Raw genomic sequence first — 25,903 nt, forward strand, 5'->3', positions numbered from 1 at the left:
TTTTACCTTCTGAATAAATGTGAGTGCAATTCTCAATATTATCTCTCTTGGATTTATAATACTACACTTAGGTGGTGGCGCCTCCTGGGTTTTTTCTTTGCCTGAAGAGAAGGGTTTTTAGGGATCACTTAAAGGTGGACAGAGTATGAGATAGTCTGACAGATTGGGGTAGGGAGTTCTATAGGATGGGAGAGGCTTGGAAGAAGTCTTAGAGGAAAGCATGGGAGGCGGTGATGAGGGAGCTAGAGAGCAGGAGGTCTTGGGAGGAACAAAGAGAACAATTAGGTTTGTATTTTGAGACTAGGTAAATGATGTAACTCGGGGGCCGAGCTGTGGATGGCTTTGTAAGTCGCAAGTATTTTTAATTATTTGAAAACACTCTGATGTATAGGTGGGACTTTGATGGAAAGGGTGGAACGTCTAATGTGTTGAAAGGATTCTATGATTCGGGACGCTGCTGATGTGACGAGCAGCTCTGACGTAATGGGATGGGTGGGGGGAACCTAACATGATGAGGGGACCTCTAACCTGAAGAAGGACTTTTCATGTGAAGTTAATTTCATTATCAGGTTTCCCATGGATGGTAAGTAACATTCACGTCATTGGGGGCCTCATGATTTTGTTCTTACTTTTAAAGGGTGCTGTGACTGAAAAAAGAAGGTCCTGGCGAGAACAAGCTCCACCATGGAAGTGCTAGGCCATGGCCTTCGGAGACAACATGGAGGAGGTTAAGTCTCCGCGGTTCAACCACCACCCTTCCCTAAGTTTTTACTATACAATTAGTAGAAGGAGATACAGTAAATAAAAACAAGCTGCTTTTCCAGTTTCAGATCTGCAGGCTGTATAACAAGGAGGGGGGAGGTGATTCCACCCACATTAATATATAATGCGTCCGATTCATCTTCCTGCAGCTCCTCGCAGCGAGGTACCCCAGCCTGGGAGGTGTCAGCCGGGATTTACGGCGCTGCGATAAGACCCCATTAGTAAATACAGATGCCGTATTATCAGCGCGAGGGGCCGTTACAGTTTTATTTTATCTGAGATATATAGCGTATCGTTTTCCAGGCGACGGTAAATCGAGATGTACGACGCCCGCTGTGCCATGCTGTGTACGTGTAATACCAGGTTAATGGCCAGCTGATTTATCCGAGGGGATCTGCATTGGCAAATGGCTAATCACGGAAGAGCCAGAGAGAGCGAGTAGGAGGAAAAGAGAGAGAGAGAGCGCGCAGTGGTTGCATGGTCTCGCCGGCCGCGCGGCGCTCCCGTCTCTCCCTCGGCGTAGCGGGGTCAAGTGCTGCAGATTTTATTTAGTTTTGTGAAATCAAAGTGGAAAGGTAGAGAAATGGGAGAACGTAATGAAAATGAACAGTACGCTTTGGGTTTAAATGTTATGGAACTGTCTTTTAATGGACTAATATGATTTTGTTTGATTTATTGTCCGGGAGATTGATGATATTTTTCTGCTCCAATTATCCTGTGTAAAGAGTGGAAGTCAGTCGTGTGTTTTTCTAGATGTCGGGGATGAGGTGAGGCGCGGGTCTCGGAGGACGCGGAGATTCTATACTTTATAGAACAGTTTCCTCTGTGTACCTGGACTGTCCGTCATGACGCCAAGCTATGGCCGGGGCAACACAGAAACTTCAGTATCGGCTGAAGGAACTAGAAACATTAAAGTCCAACTCCAGGAATAGCAAAACATATTTTTAAAGACTGCCCTTGAAGTAGGGTGCCTCAAAAAGGCAAGGGTTTCATGATTGTTAATTCTAGGGCTACACACACATCCTAGGGGACACACACGAAACTAAACACCAGGTGCAATCAAAGAGGGAACACACAAAAAAGTGCACAGGTTCTAGAACATGGTCCACCTCCAAAGAGAAAGCCATCAACAATGGGGCACTATTCCTCCCACTGACACCAATGATGGGGCACTATTCCTCCCACTGACACCAATGATGGGGCACTATTCCTCCCACTGACGCCAACAATGGGGCACTATTCCTCCCACTGACGCCAACAATGGGGCACTATACCTCCCACTGACACCAACAATGGGGCACTATTCCTCCCACTGACACCAACAATGGGGCACTATTCATCCCACTGACGCCAACAATGGGGCACTGTTCCTCCCACAACACCAACAATGGGGCACTATTCCTCCCACTGACACCAACAATGGGGCACTGTTCCTCCCACAACACCAACAATGGGGCAGTATTCTTCCCAGGACACCAACAAAGGGGAACTATTCTTCCCAGGACACCAACAATGGGGCACTGTTCCTCCCCCAACACCAAAAATCTGGCACTATTCCTCCCATGACACCAACAATGGGGCACTATTCCTCCCACTGACACCAATGATGGGGCACTATTCCTACCACTGACACCAATGATGGGGCACTATTCCTACCACTGACGCCAACAATGGGACACTGTTCCTCCCACAACACCAACAATGGGGCACTATTCCTCCCATTGACACCAACCATGGGACACTATTCCTCCCACAGACACCAATGATGGGACACTATTCCTCCCACAGGCACCAATGATGGGGCACTATTCTTTCCCTTGATGCCAACAGTGAGCCACTATTCCTCCCACTTGCGCCAATGATGGGGCACCATTTCTCCCACTGACGCCAATGATGAGGCACTATTCCTCCTACAACACCAACAATGGGGTAGTATGCCTCCCACTGACACCAATGATGGGGAGCTTTTCATCCCATTGACACCAACAATGGGACACTATTCCTTCCACTGATACCAATGACGAGGCACTAGTGTTTCCACTTACATCAACAATAGGGCACTGTCCCTCCCACTGATACAAACAATGGGACGCTTTCACTAATACCATGATAGGGAACTATCCCTCCCACTGACACCAATGATGGGGCACTATTCCTCCCACTGACACCAATGACTTGGCACTATTCTTCCTCTTCCTACTGTCCACAGGTGTTATGTAATTTTATTTCTCCCAATGACCACCAAGTCTGAGGTGTTGTTTACTGATGCTAGGTCATTTTCTACTCCCACTGGCCCAAGTCCAGCTCCAGTAAAGTCTAAAGGACAGTAAACTACCCCTTAGTTTAGAAAGTTAGGAGACCCCTGGAAACAATGAAAATTTCATACACCTCTGATCAACTGATTGGATAGGCTCATCTGCCTAGACTGCTTATATGTAGGGAGTGCAGGACTTCCTTGGTGGAATTGGCATACTGACTACTGGTCACCATTGTACTTGTTCCCTACTTTGTAGGTAACAAAAGGAATCTGGTACCTCCCTAACCGTATTATATCACAGGACTTAATGGAACTTTTCATTTAGCTACTTGTAGTAGGTCACATTAACCCGGACTACTAGGTTTTATAGCTTATCCAAGTCTCTTCTTCACTTCTAATAACCATCCCATCACTCATTAGAACTGAAGAAATGGCTTGCATAAGCTATGACATGTCCTCAACATTACCGAATAAGTCCCGTTGAACGTGTCCAACTACGACTAGATATACCATGACCTGGATGAATGAAAAACCTTCACAGATACTTTTTTACTTTTGTATTTCCGTCTAGAGAGGGAAAAACAAGGGAGGTCTTCTGTTTGTCAGACTAATAGAGACAAGTGTTGGGACCTTTGAAAGGTTCAATTCATCTCTTGGCTCTTTAATTTCATTGTGTGAGGCCTGCACTCAGTTATGAAATTACAGGGCAACGTTCCAGGGTAAAAAAAAAACCTAAAATATCACTTCTGAAGAGACAATAGAAAGCTTTAGAGCTCCGGGAGTGACATCATTTACACACGTCATTATAACCTAAACGGACATCACTCTACAATAGAAGATGGATGGAGATAGAATCTGCAGTGCTGACTCTGGAGGACACAACTCCATGCTTACCATACTCTACAGACGTGCTAAGGAATTCTTTTGTTTTTTTTAAATTTTCTTTGGATATAGTTCTGCATGTGATTTATCTAACTCTTAACAATGCAAGCTAATGAAAACCTGCTTTCCAAATTTTTTTTTTTTTTAAATGCCCTGCTGGGTCCTTCTTTTGAGTATCTATGTCACTGCCGACATAACCTGGACAATTTCCACTCTGTCCACCAAAGGGCAGAAGTCACAAGTTCCTTCTTTTATTTCCTATTATTCTGACGATCTGTCATTCTGCTAACCACTGACAGGGTCCCTCATGGCCACCGGCACAGTCTCAGTGGACACTAGATTTGTTGTTCCAGTAGATCTGGGCCACTGTCAACCTTCTTACTCCAGGAGAACCCTTGAAATGATTCTCAGGTCTGAGGAAACCCCTGCTAAAATTAAGTAATTGGGGCTAGTAGGGAGAATGACCCCTACATTGGTGGTCAGTGGAATTATTTACCCTCCTTATGGTGGTGGTCAGAATGCCTCCTTTACAGACAGCGAAAAAGACCATCAGCTCTGTGAAGTGTTTCTTGGTTCTAACATGTAATGCCTATGAAATGTTGGCCTTGGACCCTTTGTTTCTTGGGTAATTTTTACAATAAAGCATTGTTGCCCAAATGCCAGGAGCATGAGAGGTCATTTCTCTAAGCCAAAGGAACAAAGTCACAAGATATTCTGCTTAGAGTATGATAAAAACTTTTTTATGGAATTGAACGTGTTTATGACATCTAGTAATGTCACATTAGAAGATAAGAACCTGTTTAAAGACGTCTACTTGCTTGAGAAGTTAGGAATCTTTAAGTTTAGGGTTGATGAGAAGACGTTTGGGGTAGATGAGAAGAAGTTTGGGGTAGATGAGAAGACGTTTGGGGTAGATGAGAAGTTTAGGGTAGATGAGAAGAAGTTTGGGGTAGATGAGAAGTTTGGGGTAGATGAGAAGAAGTTTAGGGTAGATGAGAAGACGTTTGGGGTAGATGAGAAGACGTTTGGGGTAGATGAGAAGACGTTTGGGGTAGATGAGAAGACGTTTGGGGTAGATGAGAAGACGTTTGGGGTAGATGAGAAGAAGTTTGGGGTAGATGAGAAGAAGTTTGGGGTAGATGAGAAGAAGTTTGGGGTAGATGAGAAGAAGTTTGGGGTAGATGAGAAGACGTTTGGGGTAGATGAGAAGACGTTTGGGGTAGATGAGAAGACGTTTGGGATACATGAGAAGAAGTTTAGGGTAGATAAGAAGCTGAACTGAAGCAAGTGTGCCTTTTCATTTAACGAAGTGGAATCAACATGGTGGCTGAGCATGATTCTGTTATCCCCGCAGAACCATTCTGCTAGATCCTCATATGGTGGGTGTGGTGCCCGCACACTATTGGAAAGCTGCCAGAAAAACGGTTTAAAAGCCAGCAGTCCAAGCAAGACCGATAGGAAGCCACCTAGTGGCCAGAGGACGCTCTGACGCTGGGATTCTTGCCATGGCTATATGGGCTCATCAATTGGTCACGCCTATGGCTTCCCCATGACCCCCTGGGCAGTATGGTTCCAATGGGATTTGTTCCTTCCCGCTTCCACATAGCTTTGGTAATGTATTAATTCTATGCTGTGACGCTGTCAAATGTTGTGTCTTTCATGCTGTAATGCTCACATTATTATTGGTGTGTGTTATTACACTGATTGTGATGACTATAAGATATATCCTCCTGGGTGTCGTGTAATAATAAAAGTGGAGGTTTTGACAGTGCAAGAATATTGCATTTGGATTCTGTTGTTTCTTGGAGTGCCGAGTGAATGCTATGAAGTGCCAGGGCAGGTGTTCATTTGGTAGAGGGTCTTTCACATGTGTAGAATATGTAATCGTTTAAATGCTGATTAAAAGTACCTGTATGACCACATGTTGATTGTGTGCGTGTATATGACTTGCTTGTAGTTATTGCACCCAGCATTTACCGTTACATAACACTCTATAGATACCATCAGATGGGAGGTCAATGAGCCGAAGCTCAAAGAACCCCTGGCAACCTCTGGAGGAACCCTGGTTGAGAATGGCTGATGTAGACTCTGACATGTTTCACCTTTTCTTTCATCCTTTGTATCATTACAGTGCTGCTGATCTCCATCTCCTGCAAACTTTTTGAAGCCACTTCATATCAGGGCTTGTTTTCCTGATGGTGACAACAGTGAACCATGCCTGCATACTGTGTGTTGAAACTGCCACCTGTCCTTCATCTGAGAGGGTGAAAATGCAGGAGCACAACAGCGAGATAAGGTTCAAAAGTTTGAAATGAAATCGACAAGAACATTAGACGCTCGTCTATTATCTAATATCTTATTGCATATTACAATGTGACAACAGGAAGATAAAATGTGGCCAACAATCTCCCTTCTTCAGGTCTCAAACGAAAATGACAATTTCCTATGGATCTCAAAAGTAAAGACTTCTGGGAAGTATTCTAGAACAGTCATGTTAGATTTGTGCTGGGAATAACTATGATGGACTCTAAGGACTCTTAAGGTGGCCCTCTGGCACACTGGTTGATTTCAGTAGTATTTCTCTAACTGGGAGGACATCTTTGGAGAGCTCCCGCATTGTGGTAGATCTGCCTAGGTCTAATCAACAAGCCTAACCAACACCTTCTGCCTTGGGAAAGCCCCTGCATTGTGGTAGATCTGCCGAGGTCTAGTCATCAAGCCTAATCAACACCTTCTGCCTTGGGAGAGCCCCCGCACTGTGGTAGATCTGCCCAGGTCTAGTCATCAAGCCTAACCAACACCTTCTGCCTTGGGAGAGCCCCTGCATTGTGGTAGATCTGCCGAGGTCTAGTCATCAAGCCTAACCAACACCTTCTGCCTCTTTGGAGAGCTCCTGCATTGTGGTAGATCTGCTGAGGTCTAGTCATCAAGCCTAGCCAACACGTTCTGTCTTGGGAGAGCCCATACACTGTGATAGATCTGCTGAGGTCAAGTCTTCGAAAATAATCAACACCTTCTGTTTTAGGAGAGCCCCCAAATTGTGCAGGATCTGCCAAGGTCTAGTCATCAAGCCTAACCAACACCTTCTGCCTTGGGAGAGCCCCCACCTTATGGTAGATCTGCCAAGGTCTAGTTTTCAAGCCTAGCCAACACATTCTGTCTTGGAAGAGCCCCCACATTGTAGTAGATCTGCGATGTCTAGTGATCAAGCCCAACCAACACCTTCTGCCTTTGGAGAGCCCAGCATTGTAGTAGAGCTGTTGAAGTCTAGTCTTCAAGCCCAACCAACACCTTCTGCCTTGGGAGAGCAAACACATTGTGGTAGATCTGCCGAGGTCTAGTCTTCAAACCCAACTAACACCTTCTGTCTTGGGAGAGCCCCACATTGTCGTAGATCTGCTGAGGTCAAGTCTTCAAACCTAATCAACACCTTCTGTTTTAGGAGAGCCCTTAAATTGTGCAGGATCTAACAAGGTCTAGTCATCAAGCCTAGCCAACGCATTCTGTCTTGGAAGAGCCCCCACATTGTAGTAGATCTGCGATGTCTAGTAATCAAGCCCAACAAACACCTTCTGCCTTGGGAGAGCCCAGCATTGTAGTAGAGCTGTTGAAGTCTAGTCTTCAAGCCCAACCAACACCTTCTGCCTTGGCAGAGCAAACACATTGTGGTAGATCTGCCGAGGTCTAGTCTTAAAGCCTAGCCAACAACTTCTGTCTTGGGAGAGCCCCCACATTGTGGTAGATCTGCCGAGGTCAAGTCTTCGAATCTAACCAACACCTTCTGTTTTAGGAGAGCCCTCACATTGTGGTAGATCTACCAAGGTCTAGTCATCAAGGCTAACCAACACCTTTGGCCTTGGGAAAGCCCCCACCTTGTGGTAGCTCTGTTGTGGTCTAGTCATCAAGCCTGACCAACACTTTCTGCCTTGGGAGAGCCCCCACATTGTGGTAGATCTACCAAGGTCTAATGATCAATCCTAACCAACACCTTCTGCCTTGGGAGAGCCCCCACATTGTGGTACATCTGCTGAGGTCTAGTCATCAAGCCTAACCAACACCTTCTGCCTTGGGAGAGCCCCCACATTGTGGTACATCTGCTGAGGTCTAGTCATCAAGCCTAACCAACACCTTCTGCCTTGGGAGAGCCCCCAGCTTGTGGTAGATCTGCCGGGGTCTAGTCATCAAGCCCAACCAACACGTTCTGTTTTGACAGACAAAAAGATCCAAGTCAAGCGCCTCACATTTACCTAAACAGAGTCACCCTATAACATGAAGTGCCTGAACAAGGGCCTTCATGGCAGGATCAACAGGGACTATGGTAACAAAATCTGAAGATTTAGAAAATATTAGCGAAGTCATCTTCCAATATCATTTCCAGGTGAAAGATTACAGGGGGTTTTAGTTATTTATCTACCTGAAAGGTTCAGCATGACAGCTGACAACCAGCATTTATAGTAAGAAGGCTCGGCAGAGTTGTCGCTGCTTTTACTTCATGACACCATTATTTAGGAAGGGGCGTAAATGCATTTTTATATTGGCAATAAAAGGACTCGGGCACCAAATTCAGAGTAGACGCTTTACTACTACGACGTAAAGAAGATCCTCGGAACGTCTCTAGGTAAACATCCGCCCGCGTTGTGTACAGGACCGCCGCTGCCCCCAGTTAATTATACGGAAGGCCTGACAAATCCTCGCCGTTAAAAAAAAAAAAAAAACACCAAAACTCATTTTCCGCCTTACCTCTTTTATCTTTTTTGATTTACACCATGGGCAGTCCCCTAAATAATTTATGGCGGGTTAAAATTTATTGCGCAGCCCAGGCTGGCTGAGAAATTCAAATTGCCAAATAATTAGATTTTAGGGCAAAGCTTATAAATTATCCGTCGATTTGTCCGGCCTTGTTTGTCAGCTGCCTTGTGCTGCGGGTCATCGCTGGCATTTGCCTCTTTGGGTTTTAATTGCTGATCTGCGGCCGTGACAGATGAAAACTGATGCTTTCTTCTCAGGGCTGGTGGAGGCCGCCGGAGCCGCGGAGGGTTATTTAAAGAGGCATTTCTGACGGCGACAATACGCCATGTTTGTAATAACGGAGATGACAGAGCGGCGGGATGCGCGGCGGAATTTTACAAGCCGCCATATGGTATAAATCTAAAGACGGACGGCTCGCTTATCACTACGGCGCTGGAGATCGCAGCGAGCGCGGCTCGGGTTATTCCGGTGCGTGGAAATAACATCCTGCCAAAAAACAAACGATCAGCAAGGCAGGCAGGGCGGGTGTGTTGTATGATAACAGACCTCTGCAGAGAGGCCGCTGCTTCCATATACTGGCAGGGGACAGGCTTTTTAACCACTTCCTGTTCGGCCGCTGTATATAAACGGCCGGACGGGAGCAGTCCAGGGGCAGGTTGCTGTTCATAAACGGCGCCCGCCATTTTGGATTGTGCGTGCTCCCTGAGACGGGAGCTGCAGGGGAGAGGAGAGAGCGCTCGGACATTGGCTGGTAATGCCTGGCATTACTGATGTCACCCATAGGCTCTGATAGCCCATTCATTGCCGGTGCTCCCTCCTCTCCCCTGCAGCTGCAGGGGAGAGGAGAGAGCGCTCGGACATTGGCTGGTAATGCTTGGTATTACTGATCTTACCCATAGGCTCTGATAGCCCATTCATTTCTGGTACTCTCTCCTCTCCCCTACAGCTGCAGGGGAGAAGAGAGAGCGCTCCAACAATAGCTGGTAATGCCTGGCATTACTGATGTCACCCATAGGTTCTGATAGCCCATTCATCGCCGGTGCTCCCTCCTCTCCCCTGCAGCTGCAGGGGAGAGGAGGGAGCGCTCGGACATTGGCTGGTAATGCCTGGCAGTACTGACGTTACCCATAGGCTCTGATAGCCCATTCATCGCCGGTGCTCCCTCCTCTCCCCTGCAGCTGCAGGGGAGAGGAGGGAGCGCTCGGACATTGGCTGGTAATGCCTGGCAGTACTGACGTTACCCATAGGCTCTGATAGCCCATTCATCGCCGGTGCTCCCTCCTCTCCCCTGCAGCTGCCACTGGCTGTCACAGGGGAGAGCCGGATCGTGTAACCAGACCAGAGCGGGCTGAAAATAGGTAAGTATATACATCTCTCTTACACAGGTTAGTCGGCAGAGGTGTCAGGAGGGGCGAGGACACCATTCTAAGAGCAGCTCTGCTGTAATTCTAATTTAACAGAAATACTAGAAATATTCTCGATTCTCAGGCATGGAGACATTGCTGCTTACATACACATTTGCATCACGTCTGCCTTCATGCGTGTTCGCTTTTTTTTTTTACTTGATTTTTTAACACTTTTTATTCGTTACACTTGATTGCTATCACAAGGGATGTCACGGTGCAGTAAAAGATATTGAGAGCATCCATGGCTGCCCAGATCATTACTGACCCTCCAGGAAGTGGCAGAGAAAAAATTAAACCAATCCCACGGCTGCGGCTGCGAGCTTGTTTTTTACCGCTCGAAGTCCAGGTCACTTGTATGCAGCCAATGGTGAGGTGCAGATCACAGGTCACACCTTTTATCCACATATAAATGAGAAATACGCGGACACTACAAACCATGCTTGGGGACAGCGCTGCAAAATGCACATCGCTGGTCTGGCCTGTGAGCGAGCGACTGCATGGAGGGTAAGCAGCGTCACAGCCATCCTGCTGTCAAAATGGTACGGCTCTAAACGATCAACGGGGGTCACCTGCTTCAGGGGTCTGCAGATGTCATCTTTTACAATGTATTAGAACACAGAACAATGTATCAGAACACAGAACAATGTATCAGAACACAGGGCAACGTATCAATGTACAATGTATCAGAACACTGTATCAATGTACAATGTATCAGAACACAGGACAATGTATCAATGTACAATGTATCAGAACACAGGACAATGTATCAATGTACAATGTATCAGAACACAGGGCAACGTATCAATGTACAATGTATCAGAACACAGAACACTGTATCAATGTACAATGTACAATGTATCAGAACACAGGACAACCTATCAATGTACAATGTATCAGAACACAGAACACTGTATCAATGTACAATGTATCAGAACACAGGACAACCTATCAATGTACAATGTATCAGAACAGAGCAACGTATCAATGTACAATGTATCAAAACACAGAACAATGTATCAGAACACCGTATCAATGTACAATGTATCAGAACACAGAACACCGTAGCAATGTACAATGTATCAGAACACTGTATCAATGTACAATGTATCAGAACACAGGACAACGTATCAATGTACAATGTATCAGAACACAGGACAACGTATCAATGTACAATGTATCAGAACACAGGACAACGTATCAATGCACAATGTATTAGAACAGAGCAACGTATCAATGTACAATGTATCAGAACACAGAACAATGTATCAGAAAACAGAGCAACGTATCAATGTACAATGTATCAAAACACAGAACAACGTATCAACGTAGAGTGTATCAGAACACAGAGCAACGTATCAAAGTACAATGTATCAGAACACACGCAGCCTCCTTAAGGCACCCAGGAGGGACGGGTGCAGCATCCAGCCCCATCCAGCCCTAGGCTACCATAGACTGTGACAGGCTGTCTGTAGCGGGGCGGAATGCTGCGCCCGTCACTCCTAGGCACACTAACACGACGGGAAGGATGCGCTGCTCATAGGGGGCTTCATGTGCACGGGACCTTACAGCTAAACAAAAATGTACATTTTTACAGAAAGGAGGGGGATTCCATTATGGGGGGATTCCATTATGGGGGGATTCCATTATGGGGGGATTCCATTATGGGGGGGATTCCATCATGGGAGGATTCCATTATGGGGGGATTTAAATTATGGGGGGGGTTCCATTATGGGGGGGTTCCATTATGGGGGGATTCTGTCAAGTTTAATTGTGCCTCATGTACCCTAAATGTGTCTCTTTACACTGTACATTCGGGGTTCCATTTCAAGCTGAACTCTGGGGAGAAATATGAAAACATTTTTGTAAATGAGACCTTTATTTATTCAGTTGTATACAGTAATTATGTCACAGCAGTGGGAGGGACCGCGACAACTCAGGCTGCCAATCTCTTCTGCCCATCCAGGATTATAATTTGACAGGCTGGATGAACCCTGGTCTGTCCCGCCCACACATAACTATAATATGATTGACAGGTCAGGAGAATACAAGTCTGCCCCGCCCACTAATGACTACAAGATGATTGACAGGCTGGGAGAATCCTGGTATGTCCCGCCCACCCATGACTATAATATAATTGATAGGTCGGGAGAATACCAGTCTGCCCCACCCACTAATGACTACAATATGATTGACAGGCTGGGAGAATCCTGGTGTGTCCCACCCACCCATGACTATAACATAATTGATAGGCTAAAAGAATCTTAGTCTGTCCCACCCACCCATGACTATCAAGTAATTGACAGGCTGGAAGAACCCTTATCTGTCCCACCCACCCATGACTACAATATAATTGATAGGCTGGAAGAATCTTAGTCTGTCCCGCCCACCCATGACTACAATATAATTGATAGGTTAGAAGAATCCTGGTCTGTCCCGCCCACCCATGACTATAATATAACTGACAGGCTGGAAGAATCCTGGTCTGTCCCGCCCACCCATGACTACAATATAACTGACAGGCTGGAAGAATCCTGGTCTGTCCCGCCCACCCATGACTATAATATAATTGATAGGCTGGAAGAATCGTGGTATGTCCCGCCCACCCATGACTATAATATAATTGATAGGCTGGAAGAATCTTAGGCTGTCCCGCCCACCAATGACTAGAATATAATTGATAGGCTAGAAGAATCCTTATCTGTCCCGCCCACCAATGACTAGAATATAATTGATAGGCTGGAAGAATCCTGGTCTGTCCCGCCCACCCATGACTATAATATAATTGATAGGCTGGAAGAATCTTAGGCTGTCCCGCCCACCAATGACTAGAATATAATTGATAGGCTAGAAGAATCCTTATCTGTCCCGCCCACCAATGACTAGAATATAATTGATAGGCTAGAAGAATCCTGGTCTGTCCCGCCCACCAATGACTACAATTTAATTAACAGGCTGGTCTGTCCCACCCTCTAATGACAACAATATGAATGACAGGCCAGGAGAATTCTAGTCTGCCCCGCCCACCTATGACTACATTAGCTGATTGACACTCTGGGAGAAAATGTCTGTCCCACCCACTAATGACAGCTGACTGACAGGCCAGGAGGATCCCAGGCTTCCCCCGCCCATCTATGCTTACCTGAATAGACTGCAACCTATGCAAATATGCCCACAGTACCGCCCACTAGTCCTGATGCATCATGGGACTCCTAGTTTGATGGGGAATGCAGAAACTATACGACGACCCCATCTCCAAGTGACCGACCCGGCAACCCAGCACCTTCCCAGCAAAAGTGATGACATCACAAGCTTCAGAAACAGTTTCTTGGTCTCAGCCAAGGCGTGGGACTGGGGAAATGCCAAGAATATCAGGACTAACAGTGTGATAGAACACAGGGACCGTCTGCACCGACGGGGAGCGAGACAAGCAATCACATGACGAGGCGGCCATCTTGACGTACCTGAGGGTGGATCTGGGGTTTGTCGCAGGTGGCCTCAAAATCCAGCACGAGGAAGTAGTGATAGCGCTGTGGGGGGAAGGAGGTCATGGCCGCCACGGACCCCCCGAAGCCCTGGCATCCGAGCTTTCTGTTGAGCATTGGGTCGGCTCCGCTCTGTGCTCCGAGGACAGAGAATGGGTCGGAGGGTAAAGTAGACCAAGGTCTGGCGAGCAGCGGATAGGGAAGTCTTGGCGGCCGGATGAGGGGATGTAACTGCATTGAATCCCCTGCTGCATTTACATGGGAACCTGTGGGGGGGGGGGGGAGAAACAACAGTCAGACCAATTCACACAGAATCAGAGGCTACAGAAATTCATGAAACCGACAGTCTGCAGATGAAATCACATGGGATCTGTGCTACCTGCTGGAAGATGTGTGTATTACCACTTACCAACCGCGCTACAACCGAATGACGGCTACAGGGCGGCTGTCCGGTTCTGGGAGGGCGCCATATGATCTGTGTCACCCACAAGTGCCGCCCACAAGTGCCCAGCAGTGCCGCCCACAAGTGCCTAGTAGTGCCACCCACCAGTGCCACCAGTCAGTGTCCAACAGTGCCGCCAGTCAGTGCCACCCATCAGTGCCCATCAGAGCCGCCTATCAGTGCCCATCATTGTTGCATATCAGTGCCAGCTCATCAGTGCCGCCTATCATTGTTGCATATCAGTGCAGCATCAGTGCCACCTCATCAGTGCCGCCTATCCGTGCCCATCAGTGCTGCCTATCCGTACCACCTCATCAGTGCCGCCTATCAGTGCCCATCATTGTTGCATATCAGTGCCAGCTCATCAGTGCTGCCTATCAGTGCCCATCATTGTTTCATATTAGTGCAGCATCATCAGTGCCACCTCATCAGTGCCGTCTATCCGTGCCCATTAGTGCTGCCTATGCATGCCAACTCATCAGTGCCACCTATCAGTGCCGCTTATCAGTGCCCATCATTGTTGCATATCAGTGCAGCATCATCAGTACCGCCTATCAGTGACCATCAGTGTTGCCTATCCGTGCCGCCTATCAGTGCCCATCATTATTGCATATCAGTGCAGCAGCATCAGTGCCGCCTATCAGTGACCATCAGCGCTGTTTATCCGTGCCACCTCATCAGTGCCGCCTATCAGTGCCCATCAGTGCCGCCTATCAGTGCCCATCAGAGCAACGCTGCAGGAGACGGCCAAGGTGCTGGATCGAGGTCAGGCTCAGGTAAGTATTTTGGGGGGGAAACTTGTGGGAAAGGGGAAAAAAAGGGAAAGGAAAAAGAAAGAAAGAGGAAAAGGAAAGAGAAAAGGGAAAGGAAAGTGGAAAAGGAAAGGAAAAAAATTAAATGAAAGAGGAAAAGAAAGTGGAACGGGGAAAGGAAAAGGAAAAAATGAAGAAGAAAAGAAAGTGGAAAAGAAAGCGGAAAGGAAAGGGGAGAGGAAAAGGAAACGAAAGGCAAGAAAAAAAGAAAAAGGAAAGGATAAGAAAAAGAGAAAAGAGGGAAAGAAATTAAAGGAAAAGGAAAAAGAAGAAGGAAAGGAACAAGGAAAAGAAAAAGGAAATGAAAAGGAAAAATTAAAAAGGAAAGGGAAAAGAAAGTGGAAAGGAAAGAGGAAAGGAAAGGGAAAGGAAAGGAAAAGGAAAGGATAAAAAGAAAAAGGAAAGGATAAGAAAAAGAGAAAAGCTGAAAAGAAAGGAAAAAGAAGAAGGAAAAGGAAGGGGAAAAGGACAGGAAAAGGGAAAGAAGAATGAAAGGGAAAGAGAAGGAAGAAGGAAATGATAAAGGAAAGGAAAGAGGAAAGGAAAAGAGAAATGAAAGGAAAAAAGAATCAATCAGAAACAGGCTGACTTAATTTGGTTAGAAAAATGGCAGCAGCATTAAAAATCTTCCAGCATGACCCCTCTTTTTTTTTTTTTTTCAATAAAGTATTATTAGAAAAATGATCAATTTTGTGATTGAATTTCTATTTATGGCCAGCTTCCAACTAGAACACAAATTGTTAAATGAAAGGAAGGGAAAAGGAACAAAAAAAAATCTGTGTTGTCCAACCAATCAGAAACAACTTGACATATTTTGTCAGCAGGGACCTTATGGGTTCCTATAAACCAGAATAACTCTCCTTGGATAACGTAGGGAAGGGGTCAGGATAGTTAGTGCCATCTGTGTCCCATCAGGGAGATTTCCCTTCACTTCCTGTCCTGCAGACAAAGCAGGAAGTTAGAGGAAATCTTTTGATGTCCCTTTCTCAGAACGCTGTGATGAAATCAAGCGTCTCCTCTTCTATTCATTGTTATATAGAGATGGCAATAAAAACCTGACAGAGGTTCTCGCCCCTCCACACTCCGCACAACTATAGAAAAGTTTTTTGGCTTTGGCTACAAAGTGACAACAGACCCGGATCTTCTTGGAATACAAAGATCTTCCCGTATTTGCGGCCTACGTCTGACAGCGACTCCTGAGACGGCTCAGCTGTCGGCTGGTATTCTTGTCATCCCGGTGACTTTCACCGCTCCAGCGTCATGTACGTCTTCCCCAGACACAGGCCGCCTCGGATGATCTATTACAGCGCACATCTCCGGTGTCATCACTCTCCGCGGCGTACAGCGCTCGGCCGCCCCTGGGAAGCCTGAGATGCCATCAGAATCATTTCCACAACCACAAGAAAGAAAGCCGACTCTGCGCAGTGTCACCGACGGGACTCCGGAGACAAATGACGAGTCCAGGAAGTGGCGGGGTGGAGGGGAAGACGCACCGGGAGAAAATACTAATGACAGACGGGACAGGGGGGAATTTTTATATTGAGATGCTCACCAGGGGCCAAACCTACCTACCCGGGGCTGAGCCCACCTACCCGGGGTGTCAGTCTTCCATCCGGGCAACTGGTCTAGCTCCCCCAACCAACTATCTTTAATCTAGTCATCTGAGAACTCCTTTTTCTGACCATTGTCCAACATCGCAGCGGTGTTCCCAAACACACCCACTGCAGACTCCTTATGTCACATACAGAACACTTCATGTATCAATGTGTCTTTAACCCCTTTTCCCTTTCCTGTTCCTTCTTCCTTTCCTTTATCCTTTCCTTCATCCTTTTCCCTTTCCTTCTTCCTTTATTTTTCCCTTTCCTATTCCCTCTTCCTTTTCCCTTTCCTTCTTCCTTTCCTTTTTCCCTTTCCTTCTCTTTTCCCTTTACTCCTTCCTTTCCGTCTTCCTTTTCCCTTCCTTTTCCTTTCCTTCTCCCTTTCCCCTTTCCTTCTCCCTTTCCCCTTTCCTTTCCTGCTGCTTTTCCTTCCTCCTTTTCCATTTCCCTTTCCTTCTTCCTTTTCCCTTTCCTTCTTCCTTTTCCCTTTCCTTTCCTTCTCCCTTCTTCCTTTTCCCTTTCCTTCTTCCTTTTCCATCTTCTTTTCCTTCTTCCTTTTCCCTTTCCTTTCCTTCTTCCTTTTCCTTCTTCCTTTTCCCTTTCCTTCTTCCTTTTCCCTTTCCATCTTCTTTTCCTTCTTCCTTTTCCCTTTCCTTTCCTTCTTCCTTTCCCTTTCCTTCTTTTTTCCCTTTCCTTTCCTTCTTCCTTTCCCTTTCCTTCTTTTTTCCCTTTCCTATCCTACTTCCTTTTCCCTCTCATTTTCCTTCTTTTTCCATTTTCTTTCCTTTTCTTTCTTTTCCTCTTTTCTATTTTTCTTATCCTTTCTTTTCGACTTTCTTTCTTTATCCCTTTGCCCTCCAGAGGATTCCCCCACCCCCCCTCTTCCTGACCAGCCCATTTTTTGAGATACGGCGCTGCGTTAATTTAACTGACAATTGCGCGGTCATGCAACGCTGCACCCAAATGAAATTTACGTCCGTTTTTCACCACAAATAGAACTTTCTTTCGGTGGTATTTGGTTGCCTGTGCGTTTTTTATATTTTGCATTATAAACAAAAAAATGACCAACAATTTTGAAAAAAAAAAACAATATTTTTGACTTTTTGCTATAAAACACGTCCAGTAAAAAAAAGAATAAAAAAAATCTAATTTCTTCATAAATTTCAGCCAAAATGTCTCCCGCTCCGTGTCTTTGCTAAAAACAAAATCCCGATACGTGTAAATTAATTGGTTTACGTGAAAGTTATCGCGTTTACAAATGGCGGGATAGATAATGGGAATTTTTTTTTACTAGTAATGGCGGCGATCAGTGACTTATAGCGGGACTGCGGTGCCATTCTGACACTGGGGGGGACTGACTTGGTGTCACTGACATCCCCAGTGACACCAATACAGTGATCATTGCGAATAAAAAACACTGACACTGTACTAATGGCACTGGGCAGGAAGAGGTTAACATCTGGGGCGATCAAAGGGTTAACTGTGTGCCGGGTGTGTTTCACTGTAGGCATGCTGCTATGTACAGCCATACAAAGCGGTGTGCAGGAGCTGACAGGGGAGAGTATTGTTTACATACAGACCTCTCCCCCATCAGTGATACTCGGTGATCGCCGGGTGCCGGAGGGGAATCACCGTCCGGGACACGGTGGATGACAGCTGAAGCTGCCAATGGCGGTCAGTAATACTCGGTGATCACCGGGTGCCGGCGAGGAATCACCATCCGGGACCTGGTGGTTGACAGCTGCAGCTGCTAATGGCGGTCAGTGATACTCGGCAATCGCCAGGTGCCGGCGGGGAATCACCATCCAGGACCCGGTGATTGACAGCTGAAGCTGCCAATGGCGGTCAGTAATATTCAGTGATCACTGGGTGCCAGCGGGGAACAACCGTTCAGGACCCGGTGGTTGACAGCTGAAGCTGTCAATGGCGGTCAGTGATACTCTAAGAACGCTGGGTGCCAGCGGGGAACAACCGTCCAGGACCTGATGACTGACAGCTGAAGCCGCCAATGGGGATGCGCACAGGCGTCCCCTACCCACAAATGCGAAATCACGCATTTATATATATTTGCGCAGCCCTGTATTTCTGCTATAGGACAGCGGGAAAGCGGTTAATAAGAGGCCCATGACAGACATCGATCAGATTTAGACCGACCTCCGATCTCAGGAATGACACAACGAGCAAAAAGAGAGGAATCTGCAGCGCAGGAAGCAGAGCCGACCACCATACATGGTGAGGAACTCTTTGGAATCTGTGGTCAGTGCGTTACAGAGGATGAAGACTGAGCGGGGGGATCAATAATACAGGAATATGGCGAGATCATCCCGACATCAGATCTGTCAATCTGTATGCAATCCCCAACAATCTCACAGGAGCTGGAGGAGGGAGAGGAGCTGGAGGAGGGAGATGAGCTGGAGAAAACAAGAGGAGCTGGAGGAAGGAGATGAGCCGGAGGAGGGAGAGGAGCCGGAGGAAGGAGAGGAGCCGGAGGAAGGAGAGGAGCCGGAGGAAGGAGAGGAGCCGGAGGAAGGAGAGGAGCCGGAGGAAGAAGAGGAGCCGGAGGAAGGAGAGGAGCCGGAGGAAGGAGAGGAGCCAGAGGAGAGGAGAGGAGCCAGAGGAGAGGAGCCGGTGGAAGGAGAGGAGCTGGAGGAGGGATATGAGCTGGAGGAAGGCAATGAGCTGGAGGAAGGAGAGGAGCTGGAGGAGGGAGGGAGATGAGCTAGAGGAGGGAGAGGAGCTGGAGGAGAGAGATGAGCTGGAGAAAAAAAAGATGAGCTGGAGAAAGGAGATGAGCTGGAGTAAGGAGAGGAGCTGGAGGAAAGAGAGGAGCTGGAGGAAAGAGGAGCTGGAGGAAAGAGAGGAGCTGGAGGAAAGAGAGGAGCTAAAGGAGGAGGGAGATGAGCTGGAGGAAGGAAAGGAGCTGGAGGATGGAGATGAGCTGGAGAATGAAGATGAGCTGGAGAATGGAGATGAGCTGGAAAATGGAGATGAGCTGGAAAATGGAGATGAGCTGGAAAATGGAGATGAGCTGGAGAATGGAGATGAGCTGGAGATGAGCTGGAGAATGGAGAGGAGCTGGAGAATGGAGAGGAGCTGGAGAATGGAGAGGAGCTGGAGAATGGAGAGAAGCTGGAAAATGGAGAGGAGCTGGAGGAAGGAGATGAGCTGGAGGACGGAGATGAGCTGGAGGAAGGATAGGAGCTGGAGAAGGGAGATTAGCTGGAGGAAGGAGATGAGCTGGAGGAGCCGGAGGAAAGAGAGGAGCCGGAGGAGGGAGAGGAGCCAGAGGAGGGAGAGGAGCCGGAGGAAGGAGAGGAGCCGGAGGAAGGAGAGGAGCCGGAGGAAGGAGAGGAGCCGGAGGAAAGAGAGGAGCCGGAGGAAAGAGAGGAGCCGGAGGAAAGAGAGGAGCCGGAGGAGGGAGAGGGAGCCGGAGGAAGGAGAGGAGTCGGAAGAAGGAGAGGAGCCGAAGGAAGGAGAGGAGCCGAAGGAAGGAGAGGAGCCGAAGGAGGAAGAGGAGCCGGAGGAGGGAGAGGGGCTGAAGGAGGGAGAGCAGCTGGAGGAGGGAGAGCAGCTGGAGGAGGGAGAGCAGCTGGAGGAGGGAGAGGAGCTGGAGGAAGGAGAGGAGCTGGAGGAAGGAGAGGAGCTGGAGGAAGGAGAGGAGCTGGAGGAAGGAGAGGAGCTCGAGCAAAGAGAGGAGCTGGAGGAAGGAGAGGAGCTGGAGGAGGGAGAGGAGCTGGAGGAGGGAGAGGAGCTGGAGGAGGGAGAGGAGCTGGAGGAAGGAGAGGAGCTGGAGGAAGGAGATGAGCTGGAGGATGGAGAGGAGCCGAAGGAGAGGAGCCGGAGGAGGGAGATGAGCAGGAGGAAGGCGATGAGCTGGAGGAAGGCGATGAGCTGGAGGAAGGAGAGGAGCTGGAGGAGGGAGAGAGATGAGCTAGAGGAAGGAGAGGAGCTGGAGGAGGGAGAGGAGCTGGAGGAGAGAGATGAGCTGGAGAAAATAAAGAGGAGCTGGAGGAAGAAGATGAGCTGGAGGAAGGAGAGGAGCCGGAGGAGGGAGAGGGGCTGAAGGAGGGAGAGAAGCTGGAGGAGGGAGAGAAGCTGGAGGAGGGAGAGCAGCTGGAGGAGGGAGAGCAGCTGGAGGAGGGAGAGGAGCTGGAGGAAGGAGAGGAGCTAGAGGAAGGAGAGGAGCTGGAGGAAGGAGAGGAGCTGGAGGAAGGAGAGGAGCTGGAGGAAGGAGATGAGATGAAGGATGGAGAAGAGCTGGAGGATGGAGAGGAGCTGGAGGAGGGAGAGGAGCTGAAGGAGGGAGATGAGCTGGAGAAAAAAAAAGAGGAGCTGGAGGAAGGAGAGGAGCTGGAGGAAGGAGATGAGCTGGAGGAAGGAGATGAGCTGGAGGAAGGAGATGAGCTGGAGGAAGGAGATGAGCTGGAGGAAGAAGATGAGCTGGAGGAAGGAGATGAGCTGGAGGAAAGAGATGAGCTGGAGGAAGAAGAGGAGCCGGAGTAAGGAGAGGAGCCGGAGTAAGGAGAGGAGCCGGAGTAAGGAGAGGAGCCGGAGTAAGGAGAGGAGCCGGAGTAAGGAGAAGAGCTGGAGGAAGGAGAGGAGCTCGAGCAAAGAGAGGAGCTGGAGGAAGGAGAGGAGCTGGAGGAGGGAGAGGAGCTGGAGGAGGGAGAGGAGCCGGAGGAAGGAGAGGAGCCGGAGGAAGGAGATGAGCTGGAGGATGGAGAGGAGCCGAAGGAGAGGAGCCGGAGGAGGGAGATGAGCTGGAGGAAGGCGATGAGCTGGAGGAAGGCGATGAGCTGGAGGAAGGAGAGGAGCTGGAGGAGGGAGAGAGATGAGCTAGAGGAAGGAGAGGAGCTGGAGGAGGGAGAGGAGCTGGAGGAGGGAGAGGAGCTGGAGGAGAGAGATGAGCTGGAGAAAAAAAAGAGGAGCTGGAGGAAGGAGATGAGCTGGAGGAAGGAGAGGAGCCGGAGGAGGGAGAGGGGCTGAAGGAGGGAGAGAAGCTGGAGGAGGGAGAGAAGCTGGAGGAGGGAGAGGAGCTGGAGGAGGGAGAGGAGCTGGAGGAGGGAGAGGAGCTGGAGGAGGGAGAGGAGCTGGAGGAGGGAAAGCAGCTGGAGGAGGGAGATGAGCTGGAGGAAGGAGAGGAGCTGGAGCAGGGAGAGGAGCTGGAGGAGGGAGAGGAGCTGGAGAAAAAAAGAGGAGCTGGAGGAAAGAGATGAGCTGGAGGAAGAAGAGGAGCCGGAGTAAGGAAAGGAGGCGGAGTAAGGAGAGGAGCCGGAGTAAGGAGAGGAGCTGGAGGAAGGAGAAGAGCTGGAGGAAGGAGAGGAGCTCGAGCAAAGAGAGGAGCTGGAGGAAGGAGAGGAGCTGGAGGAGGGAGAGGAGCTGGAGGAGAGAGATGAGCCGGAGGAGAGAGATGAGCAGGAGGAGAGAGATGAGCTGGAGGAAGGAGATGAGCTGGAGGAAGGAGATGAGCTGGAGGAAGGAGATGAGCTGGAGGAAGGAGAGGAGCCAAAGGAGAGGAGCCGGTGGAAGGAGAGGAGCCGGAGGAGGGAGATGAGCTGGAGGAGGGCGATGAGCTGGAGGAAGGCGATGAGCTGGAGGAAGGCGAGGAGCTGGAGGAAGGAGAGGAGCTGGAGGAAGGAGAGGAGCTGGAGGAGAGAGATGAGCTGGAGAGAAAAAAAGAGGAGCTGGAGGAAGGAGATGAACTGGAGGAAGGAGATGAGCTGGAGGAAGGAGAGGAGCTGGAGGAAAGAGAGGAGCTGGAGGAAGGAGAGGAGCTGGAGGAGAGAGATGAGCTGGAGGAGAGAGAGGAGCTGGAGGAAGGAGAGGAGCTGGAGGATGGAGATGAGCTGGAGGATGGAGATGAGCTGGAGAATGGAGATGAGCTGGAGAATGGAGATGAGCTGGAGGGAGAGGAGCTGGAGGAAAAAGATGACCTGGAGGAGGGGGAGGAGCTGGAGGAGGGAGATTAGCTGGAGGAGGTAGAGGAGCAGGAGGAAAGAGAGGAGCAGGAGGAAAGAGAGGAGCAGGAGGAAAGAGAGGAGCAGGAGGAGAGAGATGAGCTGGAGGAAAAAGATGACCTGGAGGAAAAAGATGACCTGGAGGAAGGAGATGAGCTGGATGAGGGAGATGAGCTGGAGGAGGGAGATGAGCTGGAGGAGGGAGATGAGCTGGAGGAGGGAGATGAGCTGGAGGAGGGAGATGAGCTGGAGGAGGGAGATGAGCTGGAGGAGGGAGAGGAGCTGGAGGAGGGAGAGGAGCCGGAGGAAGGAGATGAGCCGGAGGAAGGAGATGAGCCGGCGATTAGCCGGACGAAGGATAGGAGTCGTAGGAAGGAGAGGAGTCGTAGGAAGGAGAGGAGTCGGAGGAAGGAGAGGAGTCGGAGGAAGGAGAGGAGTTGGAGGAAGGAGAGGAGCCGGAGGAAGGAGAGGAGCCGGAGGAAGGAGAGGAGCCGGAGGAAGGAGAGGAGCCAGAGGAGGGAGAGGAGCTGGAGGAAGGAGAGGAGCAGGAGGAGGGAGAGGAGCTGGAGGAGGGAGAGGAGCTGGAGGAAGGAGAGGAGCCGGAGGAAGGAGAGGAGCCGGAGGAGGGAGAGGAGCTGGAGGAAGGAGAGGAGCTGGAGGAAGGAGAGGAGCCGGAGGAAGGAGAGGAGCTGGAGGAAGGAGAGGAGCCGGAGGAGGGAGAGGAGCCGGAGGAGGGAGAGGAGCTGGAGGAAGGAGAGGAGCTGGAGGAAGGAGAGGAGCCGGAGGAGGGAGAGGAGCCGGAGGAGGGAGAGGAGCTGGAGGAAGGAGAGGAGCCGGAGGAGGGAGAGGAGCTGGAGGAAGGAGAGGAGCAGGAGGAGGGAGAGGAGCTGGAGGAGGGAGATGAGCTGGAGGAAGGAGAGGAGCTGGAGGAAGGAGAGGCGTGTGCTTTTCTGTGATCCCGCACATCACATGTAGGGCAGATCTCTGATGTTAATGGCCCTGTGTGACTGAAATGTGAAAAAAGGTGCCGGACCAATTATTACAATCACATTGCACTGTGGTACCGTACATTGTCACACGTGTGATCACACGCATGTCACCAGACACGGGGGGGGGGCACTAGGAATGAATGACAAAAACCAGCAGCTTTGTGAGGTGTGATGGAATGTGCAATATGACCTTCCTCTGCCACACCCGGCGTGAACATTGATTCATATATGAGCAGACCAGAGGGGAGTCAGAGACATTCATTGTCATTCCTCCATTCACCCATCGCTGTCATTCCCCCATCGCTGTCATTCCTCCATTCACCCCATCGCTGTCATTCCTTCATTCCTCCATCACTGTCATTCCTTCATTCCCCCATCGCTGTCATTCCTTTATTCCCCCATCGCTGTCATTCCTCCATCACTGTCATTCCTTCATTCCCCATCGCTGTCATTCCTTTATTCCCCCATCGCTGTCATTCCTCCATCACTGTCATTCCTTCATTCCCCCATCGCTGTCATTCCTTTATTCCCCCATCGCTGTCATTCCTCCATCACTGTCATTCCTTCATTCCTCCATCACTGTCATTCCTTCATTCCCCCATCGCTGTCATTCCTTTATTCCCCCATCGCTGTCATTCCTCCATCACTGTCATTCCTTCATTCCCCCATCGCTGTCATTCCTCCATCGCTGTCATTCCGCCATTCACCCCATCGCTGTCATTCCTTCATTCCCCCATCGCTGTCATTCCTTCATTCCCCCATCGCTGTCATTCCTCCATCACTGTCATTCCTTTATTCCCCCATCGCTGTCATTCCTCCATCACTGTCATTCCTTTATTCCCCCATCGCTGTCATTCCTCCATCACTGTCATTCCTTTATTCCCCCATCGCTGTCATTCCTCCATCGCTGTCATTCCTCCATTCACCCCATCGCTGTCATTCCGCCATTCACCCCATCGCTGTCATTCCTTCATTCCCCCATCGCTTTCATTCCTTCATTCCCCCATCGCTGTCATTCCTCCATCACTGTCATTCCTTCATTCCCCCATCGCTGTCATTCCTTCATTCCTCCTGACGTATCATGGACTACACAGCCCAGTCCCCTAATCCTCGCCCCTCCCCCCCGTAGAACTCTGGGTACAATCATCTATACCATGCTCAGTGTGTCCCCTCCCCCCGTAGATCTCTGGGTATAATCATCTATACCATGCTCAGCGTGTTCCCTCCCCCCCGTAGATCTCTGGGTATAATCATCTATACTATGCTCAGTGTGTCCCCTCCCCCCCATAGATCTCTGGGTATAATCTATACCATGCTCAGTGTGTCCCCTCCCCCCCGTAGATCTCTGGGTACAATCATCTATACCATGCTCAGTGTGTCCCCTCCCCCCCGTAGATCTCTGGGTATAATCATCTATACCATGCTCAGTGTGTCCCCTCCCCCCCGTAGATCTCTGGGTACAATCATCTATACCATGCTCAGTGTGTCCCCTCCCCCCCGTAGATCTCTGGGTATAATCATCTATACCATGCTCAGCGTGTCCCCTCCCCCCCGTAGATCTCTGGGTACAATCATCTATACCATGCTCAGTGTGTCCCCTCCCCCCCGTAGATCTCTGGGTACAATCATCTATACCATGCTCAGTGTGTCCCCTCCCCCCCGTAGATCTCTGGGTATAATCATCTATACCATGCTCAGTGTGTCCCCTCCCCCCCGTAGATCTCTGGGTATAATCATCTATACCATGCTCAGCGTGTTCCCTCCCCCCCGTAGATCTCTGGGTATAATCATCTATACCATGCTCAGCGTGTTCCCTCCCCCCCGTAGATCTCTGGGTATAATCATCTATACCATGCTCAGCGTGTTCCCTCCCCCCCGTAGATCTCTGGGTATAATCATCTATACCATGCTCAGTGTGTCCCCTCCCCCCCGTAGATCTCTGGGTACAATCATCTATACCATGCTCAGTGTGTCCCCTCCCCCCCGTAGATCTCTGGGTACAATCATCTATACCATGCTCAGTGTGTCCCCTCCCCCCCGTAGATCTCTGGGTACAATCATCTATACCATGCTCAGCGTGTCCCCTCCCCCCCGTAGATCTCTGGGTACAATCATCTATACCATGCTCAGTGTGTCCCCTCCCCCCCGTAGATCTCTGGGTATAATCTATACCATGCTCAGTGTGTCCCCTCCCCCCCGTAGATCTCTGGGTACAATCATCTATACCATGCTCAGTGTGTCCCCTCCCCCCCGTAGATCTCTGGGTACAATCATCTATACCATGCTCAGTGTGTCCCCTCCCCCCCGTAGATCTCTGGGTACAATCATCTATACCATGCTCAGTGTGTCCCCTCCCCCCACCCATAAGTCCTCTCATTACGGCTCCGGATGCAGGAAGATGTGATTGTGTCACCAATGAGGGCTCTGGGGCCAAATATTCCAAATGTCAGACATTGAGCCGGAGTAATCGGATCGCATACAAAGCGTCTCCGGGGGGGGGGGGGGGGGAGGAATCCGCGCTGACTTCTCACATATGTGTCACCTTCTGCGGGGGAGGGGACAGACCT

The 25,903-nt window shown here is 49.4% G+C and overlaps 1 protein-coding gene across 2 annotated transcripts in view; it reads right to left on the reverse strand.

Moving 5' to 3' along the window:
* The window catches only part of ERI3 (ERI1 exoribonuclease family member 3), a 98,091-nt gene that overhangs the window by 58,927 nt on the left and 13,261 nt on the right, over positions 1-25,903 (reverse strand). Inside the window, exons 1-2 of one of the 2 annotated variants that reach the window (XM_089666024.1) lie at positions 15,928-16,142; positions 13,518-13,804 (exon numbers count right to left, since the gene is read on the reverse strand). In XM_089666024.1, coding sequence (XP_089522150.1) covers positions 13,518-13,775 — 258 coding nt within the window. In that variant the 5' untranslated portion in view covers positions 13,776-13,804; positions 15,928-16,142. Of the gene's footprint in view, positions 1-13,517; positions 13,805-15,927; positions 16,143-25,903 lie in introns of those variants that run through there. The other variant, XM_089666023.1, reaches the window with a different exon arrangement.

The sequence above is a fragment of the Staurois parvus genome, unplaced genomic scaffold (genome assembly GCF_062004578.1).
Source record: "Staurois parvus isolate SC_StPar_1 unplaced genomic scaffold, SC_StPar_1.0 ptg002473l, whole genome shotgun sequence".
NCBI lineage: Eukaryota > Metazoa > Chordata > Amphibia > Anura > Ranidae > Staurois > Staurois parvus.